This window comes from Brassica napus, chromosome C2, assembly GCF_020379485.1.
Source record: "Brassica napus cultivar Da-Ae chromosome C2, Da-Ae, whole genome shotgun sequence".
Lineage (NCBI taxonomy): Eukaryota > Viridiplantae > Streptophyta > Magnoliopsida > Brassicales > Brassicaceae > Brassica > Brassica napus.
Window position 1 is genome coordinate 55,903,316 of NC_063445.1, and position 12,394 is coordinate 55,915,709.

The window sequence follows — 12,394 nt, forward strand, 5'->3', positions numbered from 1 at the left end:
AGGTAGGATCTATAAAGAATACGTTTGTTTTGGTCGACTAATTTTAAGCATATTTACCATCTTTATCGGCGTTCGTAGTGTGTCCTACAGTTTTAATAACACATATAGCATCATTACATTGATTATTTTGTTTCTTTTCTCTACCCAAAAACCCTAAGGTCCCTAACTTAACTTCAATTCGTGCAAATAAATTTAAAGAGAGAGATAGAGTTTAATTGAGTCATTAAATGAATCGCAACTACTTCCACGAAACCTTAAATGCCTAACCCAACTACACACTGTACGTCTCTATAAAGCAGTCTTTAGTTCTTACTTCATGCACCACATTATAATCTCACACCCAAAAAAAAAAGATTGCTAATATATTATTGTGATCATCACAAGTAGTACATTGATTAACAAATCTCTTTTTCACCATGAAGATAAAGATAAGTAGCAAAACACATGTGCAACCAAACAAGCCAATACTAGGGAAGAAACAATTCCAGCTCACCACATTTGATCTTCCTTACCTAGCTTTCTACTACAACCAGAAGTTTCTGCTCTACAAGTTCGAGAACCTTCTAGATCTCGAGGAACCCACTTTCCAAAACAATGTCGTGGAGAAGCTCAAGGATAGTTTGGGTTCGGTTCTTGAAGACTTCTATCAGCTTGCCGGTAAGCTGGCCAAGGACGAGGACGGGGTCTTCCGAGTTGAGTACGACGCTGACGAAGAAGAGATCAACGGCGTGGAGTTCTCGGTTGCTGATGCTGTTGACATCAGCGTCGATGATCTCACGGCTGAGGACGGGACAGCTCAGTTCAAGGAGTTGGTTCCGTACAACGGAATCTTGAACTTGGAAGGACTTCGCAGGCCTCTTCTTGCTGTCCAGGTAATTATTTAATTTATATACATTATTCTATCGCCACATGCTAGCTTTTTGTCATTTATCTTGTTTATTCGTACACGTGAAATAAAATAGAATTAGATATACAAATCTTGGTGGCAGAGAAAAGCAATATAACGTGAAATAAGATAGATCGAATTAGATTATACAAATCAGGATTATTTCATAAATATCTGATAATATAGCCATCTCTATGTGGTTGTTCGTTGAACTTTGATGTGTGTTATGTGGTACATTGATTTTAGCTAAAATAACTTCGGTTGGTGTATAGTTTTCACAAGCGACCATTAAAAATAATAATGGAGAATACTTAAATAAAATGACCATTTAAAGACAAACATCACGTGTTTGCCCCAAAAAAGAAAAAGAAAAAAGACAAACATCACGTGACCTACAAAACTGATAGATCCATATACATTTGATTCGTCTGTAAGCTCCAAAGAAAAAACAAAACTAATTAACTAACGAATTAGTACATAAAAGTGGCTGTGCATGTTTCCAGCTAGCCCATCAGAAAATGTTGACATTAATTATTTTCAAAGTATAGGGAAAGTAAATGGCATTCAACGGGTGAAACCCCACCTTGGCATGCATATATGAAAGAAAAAGAATATTGGTTTTGATATAACTTTGTAATTTTTAATATCTAATACTCCCTCCGTTTTTTATTATAAGTCGTTTTAGAGAAATTTTTTTGTGCCAAATTATATGTCGTTTTCGGTTTTCTATGTAAAATTTATTAATAATTAAAGTTGTATGACCAATGGTAATATATCTTATATTTTTCTATTGGTTGAATTGTGGTTAGGTAAATAATTAATGATGTTTTTGTTTAGAAAATATAAGAAATTAATGGTTTTCTTAATCTACGTGCATAACTGTAAAACGACTTATATTAAAAAACGGAGGGAGTATATATTTATATGTATATCAAAAGCTAACATGCAAATGTTAGGCTTATAATACACATCTGTGGCGATGTCTCTGGTTGGACGACGTTGAATCGGACACAACTAAATCTCAGTATTTGTAATTTGCTTGTATAATTAGTGTATGTTTATCTACATGAAGTTTATACAATAATAAGTCAGAAATTGCAGTTAATGAAATGAAAAATTCGGTTTGAAAATGCATTTCAACATGTATATGAAAATTTTAAGTGGCACAGCAATTAAATGTAACATTAAATGACTGACCAGTAACAATTTTATGGATGGTAACTACTACAGATTGGTATATATGTAGGCATGCATGTAGTCATGTACGACAAAACATGAAGTCATATATATATATATATAGGTGCGATTGTTGCAAATTAGTATGAATGAACCTTAATGTTTATACATCGTACTCATACGTATACGTATTTGCATGTATACAATACTTTCACTATCATCCGATGCTCTTTTAAATTCAATACGGCCTTTAATGTGCACTTAATGTAAAGCCCTTTGAAAACAAAACAGATGTGGTCGTTGGAGTAGTCATTGTTTCTGTTGCTTATTTTCTGGTCTCGAGACTATCGTCCAATTAAAAATTTAAGGCTTTTGAAAACAGGTGTGGTCGTTAGAGTAGTCACTAGTCATTAATACATGTATGCTTTTCCATTCTTTAATTTTATTCTGTTCCGCAAACAGGTGACCAAGCTTAAAGATGGGCTTGCAATGGGCCTAGCTTTCAACCACGCGGTCCTCGACGGAACTGCCACATGGCACTTCATGAGCTCATGGGCCGAGATCTGCCGTGGAGCCCAAACCATCTCGACCCAACCTTTCCTCGACCGAGCAAAGGCACGTGACACGCGCGTGAAGCTCGACCTCGCTTCCCCGAAGGACCCCAACGCGTCCTCCAACGGCGACGCCGCGGCGGAACCGCCGCAGCTTGTAGAGAAAGTCTTCAAGTTCTCAGACTCCGCCATCCACACGATCAAGTCAAGAGCCAACTCCGTCGTCCCATCCGACGGCTCAAAGCCCTTCTCCACTTTCCAGTCCCTGACATCCCACATATGGCGCCACGTCACCCTCGCGCGTGGGCTCAAACCGGAAGACATAACCGTCTTCACCGTCTTCGCCGACTGCCGCCGCCGCGTTGACCCGCCGATGCCGGAGGAGTACTTCGGGAACATGATCCAGGCCATCTTCACGGGGACGGCGGCGGGGCTGCTGGCGGCGCACGGGCCGGAGTTCGGAGCTGCGGTGGTGCAGAAAGCGATAGTTGCTCACGACGCGCGTGTGGTAGACGCGCGGAACGAGGAGTGGGAGAAGGCGCCGAAGATATTTCAGTTTAAGGACGCGGGAGTGAACTGCGTGGCGGTTGGGAGCTCTCCGAGGTTTAAGGTCTACGAAGTGGACTTCGGGTGGGGTAAACCGGAAACGGTTAGGAGCGGTTCGAATAACCGGTTTAATGGGATGATGTATTTGTACCCCGGGAAAGCTGGAGGTGTGAGCATCGATGTGGAGATTACTCTCGAAGCACGTGTCATGGAGAAGCTAGAGAAGAGCAAAGAGTTTTTACTCATCGATGTGGAAGAAGATGGAAACAAGATCACCAATGGCAATGGTCATGGTCATGGTCATGGTCATGGTCATGGTCATGCTAATGGTAACGGGTTTGCTTGAGCCAGTTTCGTTAGTGTTTATCGTAATAATAATTGCTTTTTTGTTGATAATAAATCAGCAAAATGCTGACGTGGAATTTATGTATTTGATTATGTTTTTCGTGTGTTGTGTTTGAACCTTGGAGTGTTTCGGACATGTGCTGAAGTTGCTTTTTGCTGTTTAAAATTAAGATTCACTTGTGAGTGGGAGAATGCCTTGGTTACGACTTTAGCTTAAGTAGTTTTCTTTTGTCATTTTGAACCTGTAATTTTTTTCAAATCAAGAGGACGTGATAGTTTGCTCTGTCATGACTCTGATCCAAAGCTTAATGGCCGATGGGTATTTGATGCAACCATAAGCTCCCACCGGACTAACTTCGTAAGCAAGGCTTGTAATATTTTAAGTGAGTGTTTGATGAGACAAGAAGCAGAAGAGATATGAACTACAAGATTGACATGTTCTTTTTGATGTCTCAAACATATCAATAAAAATTCCTTTTCCATTGAGAAACAAAGAACCTAAAAAAAGATGATTAATCAACTCAAGTTGCATTGTATCATAAGTTATAGACACCAAAGAGCATCACCATCTTCTTCTATTAGTCTTCGTCAGAGAAGGTAATCCTCTGACCGCAGAAGGTAGTCTTTCGAACGACGCAGGGCTCTTTCTCCGGCTTTGGTCTGGTCGGCAAACCAAAGCCTTCTCGTCTAAGCTCGTCTTCGTACCTGGAATATATCAAAACCCCCTTGTCATACTCATATATACCAGCTCTTGATAACAAAACTCAGAAGGTAAATAGTTATAAATCACTTACCAAAGCTTCTCTGCAAGGTCGGTAAGGTTGTACCTAATTAACAAACAAACAAAAAACAATAGCATTCATCAAAAATACAGCATTAAGTTTAGAGAAACAAAACTCCACAACATGGAAAATCAACTTACTTGGGTCGGAAAGGGTATGGAGCTATCTCAAGCATCTTGACAAAAATCCCCTTAACATGCTGGTTAATTCGCATAGCCTACAGTACAAGAGATTTAATCAGCAGTCCTAACTTTCAGAAAAACTACTTGCATCATTATATACTTCAAATTCTTTTCATTGTTACTATAAATGATTCTCACCTTATTTGATTCGGTACAAGTAGCAAACTCAACACAGCAACAGCCCGAAGATATGCCCCGGCGGTCTACAATAAGTCTAACACTAGCAACTTCTCCAAAATCTTCGAAGTAACTGATGCTGTAAATATGGAGAGATAAAATGAAAAAAAAAATTGCTCTCAAGAAGAAAAAGAGCTGAATCAAAGGAACTACTTACATATTTGGTATGTTAAAACGCACGATTTTTTTATGGGAGATATCGGCAAAGAGAGTCTTCTTACTCGATGAAACTTCCTGAATTTTTAACAGTAAGTGTGTTAGTAGTAATACTGTAAGGAAAAATGAACTTCAATTTATAATAAAAAAAAAGACAAATTCTTGAAGATAATAACAAGAGTTACCTCAACAAAGTCTGGAGTTTCATCAAGTCCTTCCATTGATGCATTTTCTTGTAGCAGAAGGTTTTCTCGCTGAACATAGTCTTCGAACCTGGAATATCAAAAAAAAAAAAAACCATGTGATCTCTCCAAATTTACAAAAAACTCAACTCAAGATGTAAATAGTTAAATAACTTACCAAACCTTGTAATCTATGCAATACCTAATTAACAAATATATTAGCATTAGTTTCTGTAATGGCATCAAAACTCTAGCAATAAGTTAGATAAACAAATCTTCATAACAATTTACTTGAATCGTGAAGGCTCCTTAACGAAAGATAAATAAAGCTTGCGTCTGTTTAAATATTTGCCGTTCTTCTTCTCCATCGCCTCCAGCATTCGAAAGAAAAAACGATTTGATCAGTAATCGTACTTCAAAATAACTAATAATAGGATTTAATAATAACTATACACTACTTTTTCAAATGACAAGTAAAATAATTTTCATTATTATTACTATAAAACACTCTCTCACCTTCTCAGCTTCGGCAGCAGAAGCAAACTCAACATAGCCAGACCCCATCAGACCGGTACCTTTGCCTACCATAAGACGAACATGAACAACTTCTCCAACATCTTTAAAGAAATTGATGCTGTAAGTAAAAATGGAGGATGATTAATAATACATATCAGTCATGAAGAACTTGATCCAAGGACGAAAAAGAAGAAGAAATTTTAGGTGCTACTTACATATCTGATATTTTAGTTTGCTTAGAGAGATGGGCAACAAAGAGCGTCTTATCTCTTACACTGACAACTGTCTGGATTTAAAAGCCAAGTGTGTTAGCACGAAAGGCCTTAACGTGACAACTCATCTTTCGACATTGAGGCAACAGTTGTGATATCAAAAAGGTAAGCGTGACATATTTTGATGAATAATAAGAGATACCTCAGCAGAATGGGGAGTGTCCACCTCAAGTCTTTTCATCAACAAAATCTCATGATCGTGCAAGTATTCACCATTCTTCTTTTTCAGCGCCTAAAGTACAAAAGATACTTGAATACTTAAAAAAATTTGATTTAATACTTATTTCATAATTAATACATAAGAAAGAGAAAAAGTACTCACCAAATTAGCTCGTTCAGGAGAAACAAACTCAACAAAGGCATAACCCAAATGCTTACGCTGGCGGTTTACAATAAATCGCACACTAACAACACCATATTTGAAGAACTTGATGCTGCAAAAAAATAATAATCATCAGTCATAGAAAAAAATAACACAGAGAACAAAAAGTGGAAATGTATAGTGATACGTACATATGTGATATTTTAGTTGTTTGTGGAGACAGATTGGCAATGAAGAGTACGGAATCTTCCTGAATTTTAACAGCCAAGTGTGTTAATTAGCAGGACTCTTTAAGGAGAAAAAAGGTCTTAACAACAAAAAGTAGGCTCATGGTACCTCAGCATTGGGAGGTGTCTCATCTTCTTCTTCAATGGGAAGGCTTTCTTGTTGAAGGTAGTCTTCATCTTCTTCTTCTACTTGTTGAAGGTAATCTTCATCTTCTTCTTCTACTTGTTGAAGGTAGTCCTCATCTTCCTCTACTTCTTGTTGAAGGTAGTCTTCGTCATCTTCGAGGTACCTGGAATACATGAAAATTCCCTGGTGATCTCTCCAAATAGTACTTCTCAAGAGGCAAATAGAAAAATCACTTACCAAACTTTGTGATCTATGCAATACCTAATGAACAAAAAGAAAAAAAAAGTAATAGTGTTAATCAGCATAAAAGCACTTAGCAATGATAGTGTTAACAAAAAAAAATAAAATTAAATGAGTATTTACTTGGGTGGAAAGAATGGAGCTCCCTCTCCCTTATCAGCCACACCAAGAACAATTTTGCGCCAGTTCTTAAACTTATCACACTTCTTTTCTTTCAGTGCCTAGAGCATTAAAAAAAATCAGTTATCACACGAGTAAAACAACTAGTTCTCAAATGATCATAATCAGTTAGTCTCATCACCTTGTTTGCTTGGTCGTTAGAAGCAAACTCAACAAAGGCATCGCCCATGAAAACGCCCCGGTTGTCGACGACAAGTCGAACACGAACAACTTGTCCAACGTTTTGGAAGAAACAGACGCTGAGAGAATTAAAAACATATCAGTTAGGCATCATCAGAAAAATATAACTTAGCTCCCGAGTAGTAAGTGGAAAGTGAAGAAGGTGATTCTTCTTACATATCTGATATTTTAGTGTAGGCAGGGAGATGAGAAACAAAGAGCGTCTTTTTTGGTTCCTGAATAGGTTCTGTCTCCTGTTTGCGATTGGAACAGGATTTTGAGAATAACAAGAAGATGCTTAACTGAAAAAATATCTAACAAACATCAGAATATACTTACGGCAGGTGTTTCATCAAGTCCTTCGACTGAGATTGAATTAGACTCAACAGCAAATCCTTTCGTTGTCTCCTGGCCATAAAGCAATATACTTAACTAAAGAACATAAAATCATATATACAAAAATATTCTAACTACCAGAAAATTATATACCGAAGTAGCAGCCTCAATATCAGACAACAGCAGCTCAAACCTTGCTTCTTCGATCTCCTTCTCCTCAGATTTTTCTTTATGTTTCTTCAGAACCGGTTCGGTCAGCAAACCATCTTCCGGCTTTCGCTTACCCAATAAATTAGCTTCCTCGCTAGAACTGGCCATCGGAGAAGAAGCAAACTTCAGTTACAAAAAAAAAAAAAAAAAAGAGAAGAAGCAAACACGGCAAGGGTTTATTAAGGCAAGAGTTATGAAAACAGTTAATAAATAAAATAACACCACCACCGAAGAAAATTACAGCAGCAATAAGTTAACCCTAGGGTTACTTATCTAATCGAGTATAATCTAATCTATTAACCGGAACAAGTGACCAATTAAAATTAGTTAATATAACATATTTAATTATTTACATTAATAATAAACCAACTATAAATTTGAAATTATTTTTTTAATTATAACAAAATCTGTTGAAAAAGAATCTAACAAAATCTTACTTAAAAATTTAAATATTATTATAAAAAACATATTAATTAATTTCGTAATTATTAATATAATATTGTTATAAATCAATGTTAACTAAAATTTTATTATAAATACAGAAAATAAAATTATATACTATTTTTTTATAAATTTTATAAATATATTATGTATTATAAAAAAATAGAAGTGCTATATGAATTAAATATGATAAAATTATATTATATAGGTGAATTGACATATTTTATTTTTTAAATTGTTTCATTTAAATAAATTGTAACACATCCTTAAAATGGATTAAAATTCATAAACTATATAATAGTTTTATACAAAAATAAATTTATTAACATAGGTCAACTTTTATATCTTCAACTAGATATTATCTTTTTTATTTATTTTGAAACTCTTAACAATATACTGTTTAAAATGTTTATATTCAAATATATATAATAGTATATAATAACGTTTAGTTCATATACTATTTAAAATAGGTTATTACAAAACTATGAAATTGTAGTAATTCATTTAAAATATTAATGATAAATCAAATTTTAATTTTTTTTATGTTATATCAAAATCTGCTAAGAAAATATTATCGAAAATTCAAATAATGTTTTTAAAATAATGTAGTAAAAAATTCAAAATTCATGTAAATCTTCCAAACTCAGAAATAGTAGTGTAATTTTTCAAAGTGTAATATTCAAACTCAAAATAATAATATTCCAAATTTTTTAAAAATATAAAATCATTGATAATAAAAAATAATTTTTTGAAATACACCACGAAAAAAACTATATATGTTGTAAAAAGTAAAGCAACCTAATCTTTTGAAATTTTAATTCAAAATAAAAAGAAAAATTAATATCATAACATCCAAAAAATATCATATATCAATAAAATTTACTAAAATAATATGATAGATGCTACTATGTATAAAATTTACTAAAATAGTATTGCTATATTATTTAAACAAAACAGTTTTTTTACTTATAAATTCCGTAAAATACTAATATAATACATGTTAAAGTATCTTATATATTAAAACAGAAGCCATCACTTCTTTTCATGTGTGATTTTTTTAGTTTGGACCATTCCTAGAAAATATCATATTATACATAAGTTCATTATTATATCTTTTAATATCTTTATTTTTTATTTGAAATACAAATAAATATATTTAAAATGTTCTAACAAAATATTTTTAAAATCTTCTAAGAATCTTTTTAAATTTACTTTCAAAAATTAGTTAGTTTTAATTTAAATTATCATAAAATATAATTAGAAATTAAAATTGAATATAGTTTTGGTTTATAAACAAAAATTTAAATAAAATGAAATTAATTAATTTCACAAATACATTTACTAATAATTTTTAAAGATTTTGTTAGAAATAAATATTTATTTTAATTTTATTTTTTTTCAAATTTGTTTTCTATTAAAATAAAAATCATGATTTTTTGATGAGTGATATTTTTATTTGGACCATCATTTAAATTTTATATTAAATGTATATCACTAATGCTAATATACATAATATTTTTAACTACTTTAATCATAATATATTTTAATTTTAAAAAACAAATTCTAACAAATCTCTTGAAAAAGATTATAATAAGATCTTAATTGTCATAAATTGAATATAATATTTTCAACTAATTTCGTAATTAGTAATGAAATGTTACTAAAAGAATAAAATTATATCATATTTTATCAGTTTTATAATAATATCTATCATTTTAAAATAAAAATGTTATATTGAACAAAATATGATAAAATTATTTTAAATTGATAAGTTAACATATTTTATTTTCATAAATATAAAATATTTATGCTAAAAATATAATATGTTGGTAGAACGGGTTAATATTAGTAAACTATATAATACATGTATAAAAATTTAACTTATATTAAACTTTTTAATATACAGTAATTTATTATACAAAATTAATAAACATTAAAAAATTACTAAAAAAATCTAGCGATTTGAATTACGGATCATGATTATAATAAATTAAATACAAAATTGTTTTCATATATGTTGTTTCATGCATTAAAAATTTTAGTTTAGTAATCAAACGCAAATTCAATAAGACAAATATATAATAAGCAACATATATGTGATGATTTTAATTTATAGCATGAAAACTATAAAATTATTATATTTGGCATAATTATACAAACATTTAAATATGTGAGTAACATTAAAAATATATAATAATTATGTAAAATAAATATCTATATATATAAATATAAAAATATATACCCCCACGGTTGTGCGGATGGAAATCTAGGGTTTTTTAAAACACAACATGTAAATATGAATTATCTTAAACATATTTATTTTTAATAATATAATAAATAGATTTTAAGAATGTACTATAGCAAAATGTATAAATTAAAGAAAAAATATATTTCAAAATATGTTAGCTATTTGATTATTTCATATTGTTATTTTATCGTACCTAACTCGAAAATATATTAGTAAGTAATAAGAAATTAATAATAAAGTAAAATGTATTCTTTCTGTTTTTAATTGTAGGTAGTTTAGCAAAAAAAAAAAATCATTTCACAATATAAGTAGTTTACATATTTCAATACATCTTTTCATTTATTGGATATTGTGTGACCATTAAAATAATGTTAGATTTTTTTTATAATTGGTTAAATGATACAATTTAAAAGATAACAATTTTCTTAATATTAGTGTTTTTAAGTAAAACTACTTATATTTTAGTGTTTTTAATATTAGTGTTTTTAAGTAAAACTACTTATATTTTAAAGCAGAGGGAGTATTAAACAAATCACTATATATTAATAATACCGAATAAGAAATATAAACAATAATATTACAGAGTTACACAATATATGATACTAAAATAGAAATTATATTTAAAACACTTATAATAATATTAAATACATTTATAAAATAAAAAATATCTGCACGGACGTGCGGATTAAAATCTAATTAGTACTTAATCCTACTGATTAATATTTACCATCAAATGCCATTGTATTTATACACAGTCGTTTTATAATATTAACTAGATTCTAGCCCGCCTTTGAATGGGTGGGTTTATTTTTTATTTTACATTTTTTCTAGAAATTTAATTTTCATATATGTGTTTTTTTTATAATCATATTTGTGTAAAATACTTAAAAAAAATTATTAGTAAGAGAATTTGATAATTATATTGAATTTCTGATGTTGCGTAATTATACACTTATGCCATAGCTATTTTACACGTTAATTCTTTTTAGTGGGTGTATATATGTGGTTTACAGACGAATTAGATATAAGCTGACCTTTATCAATGGGTCATACTGTTGTTTTAATAGAATAGATACACCATCTAATTATAGTTGACCCGTTTTTAACCTGCGATTACTCAGAAACAAAACCCTATGGGAACCTAATCTTGCGTGTTTCTTTGTTGTACAGCAACACAACAGAGGAGCGCAACGAACCCTAGAAGAAAACTTACATGATGAAGATGCTCGATTTTCGTCGAGAGCGGTGGAATCACAGAATCACAAAAAGTTTCCTTCTCCGTCGATACCACTCACTAAACCGATTAGGTTCCACTTAATTGAGTTGGCGAATGGTTTAATGCCAATAAACTAACATTGATCTATTTTCAAACCGGTTCACTCCTAAAGTAACCTGAATAAAAATATCAAATTTTTTATTTTAGTGGCCTTGGTCTAGGCCTGTTGAACTGTAGGGAGAAAGCCTACGCGATGGAACCGGTACGACACCGTTCGGTTTGCATATATTATTTTACTGAACAATATTGTATTTACTAAAAAATTTAGTTTATGCAATTTAATTTATGTATTTTTTACATTTGTACATCTTCTAGGCAAATATGTTAAAAAGTAAGGGTGGACAAAAAATCGAATCAAACCTAATCAAATCGACCCAGCCGAATCCAAACTGATCCAAACTAAACCAAATTGCAATAGAAATTCTATAAATTACTATTCAATAAATTATAAACACGGTAAATTAATAAATTCTTTCGGTCTCAAGTTCGGTCAGTGTAAAATATGAAATAATTCGATAAAATAATAAGATAATAATATTTAGAAAATTCCTACCTAAATATATGGTTTCAATGAGATCATAAATTAATAATTACGATATATGTAAATTTTATAAATAGATAAGTAAAGCAATTTATTGTTTTAAATCTTAAAAATGAATTGTATTTCTAATTTTTATTTTTCATTTCAGTATTTTGGTCTTACTTTATCGAATACATTTAAAAGTTCATTTGTATACTTCCTATGTATTCAATATACATAAAATGTATAAAATAATCTCATAAAAATAGATGTAATTCAAATCTATAAATTTTAAACTAATATATACTACTATGAAATAATTTTTTCTTCCTTCTTT

General features: G+C 31.1%; 2 protein-coding genes across 2 annotated transcripts; one reads left to right on the forward strand and one right to left on the reverse strand.

Annotated features, from left to right (window-relative positions):
* Window positions 1–304: 304 nt before the first annotated feature.
* On the forward strand, window positions 305–3,696 carry LOC125582013 (BAHD acyltransferase DCR-like). The gene is made up of 2 exons (XM_048748384.1): window positions 305–872; window positions 2,525–3,696. The coding sequence occupies exons 1-2, from the start codon at window positions 417–419 to the stop codon at window positions 3,503–3,505; spliced, it is 1,437 nt and encodes a 478-aa protein (XP_048604341.1). The 5' UTR covers window positions 305–416; the 3' UTR covers window positions 3,506–3,696.
* Window positions 3,697–3,902: 206 nt separating this feature from the next.
* On the reverse strand, window positions 3,903–7,680 carry LOC106382693. Its single transcript, XM_048749250.1, has 19 exons — window positions 7,516–7,680; window positions 7,366–7,458; window positions 7,204–7,280; window positions 6,989–7,106; window positions 6,811–6,908; window positions 6,685–6,708; window positions 6,430–6,610; window positions 6,285–6,343; window positions 6,094–6,205; window positions 5,914–6,003; window positions 5,500–5,640; window positions 5,275–5,354; window positions 5,162–5,185; window positions 4,987–5,074; window positions 4,803–4,879; window positions 4,607–4,724; window positions 4,427–4,503; window positions 4,299–4,331; window positions 3,903–4,209 (listed from the first exon to the last, which is right to left on the reverse strand). Exons 1-19 carry the CDS (start codon window positions 7,678–7,680, stop codon window positions 4,083–4,085), a joined length of 1,782 nt encoding a protein of 593 aa, XP_048605207.1. The 3' UTR covers window positions 3,903–4,082.
* Window positions 7,681–12,394: the final 4,714 nt, after the last annotated feature.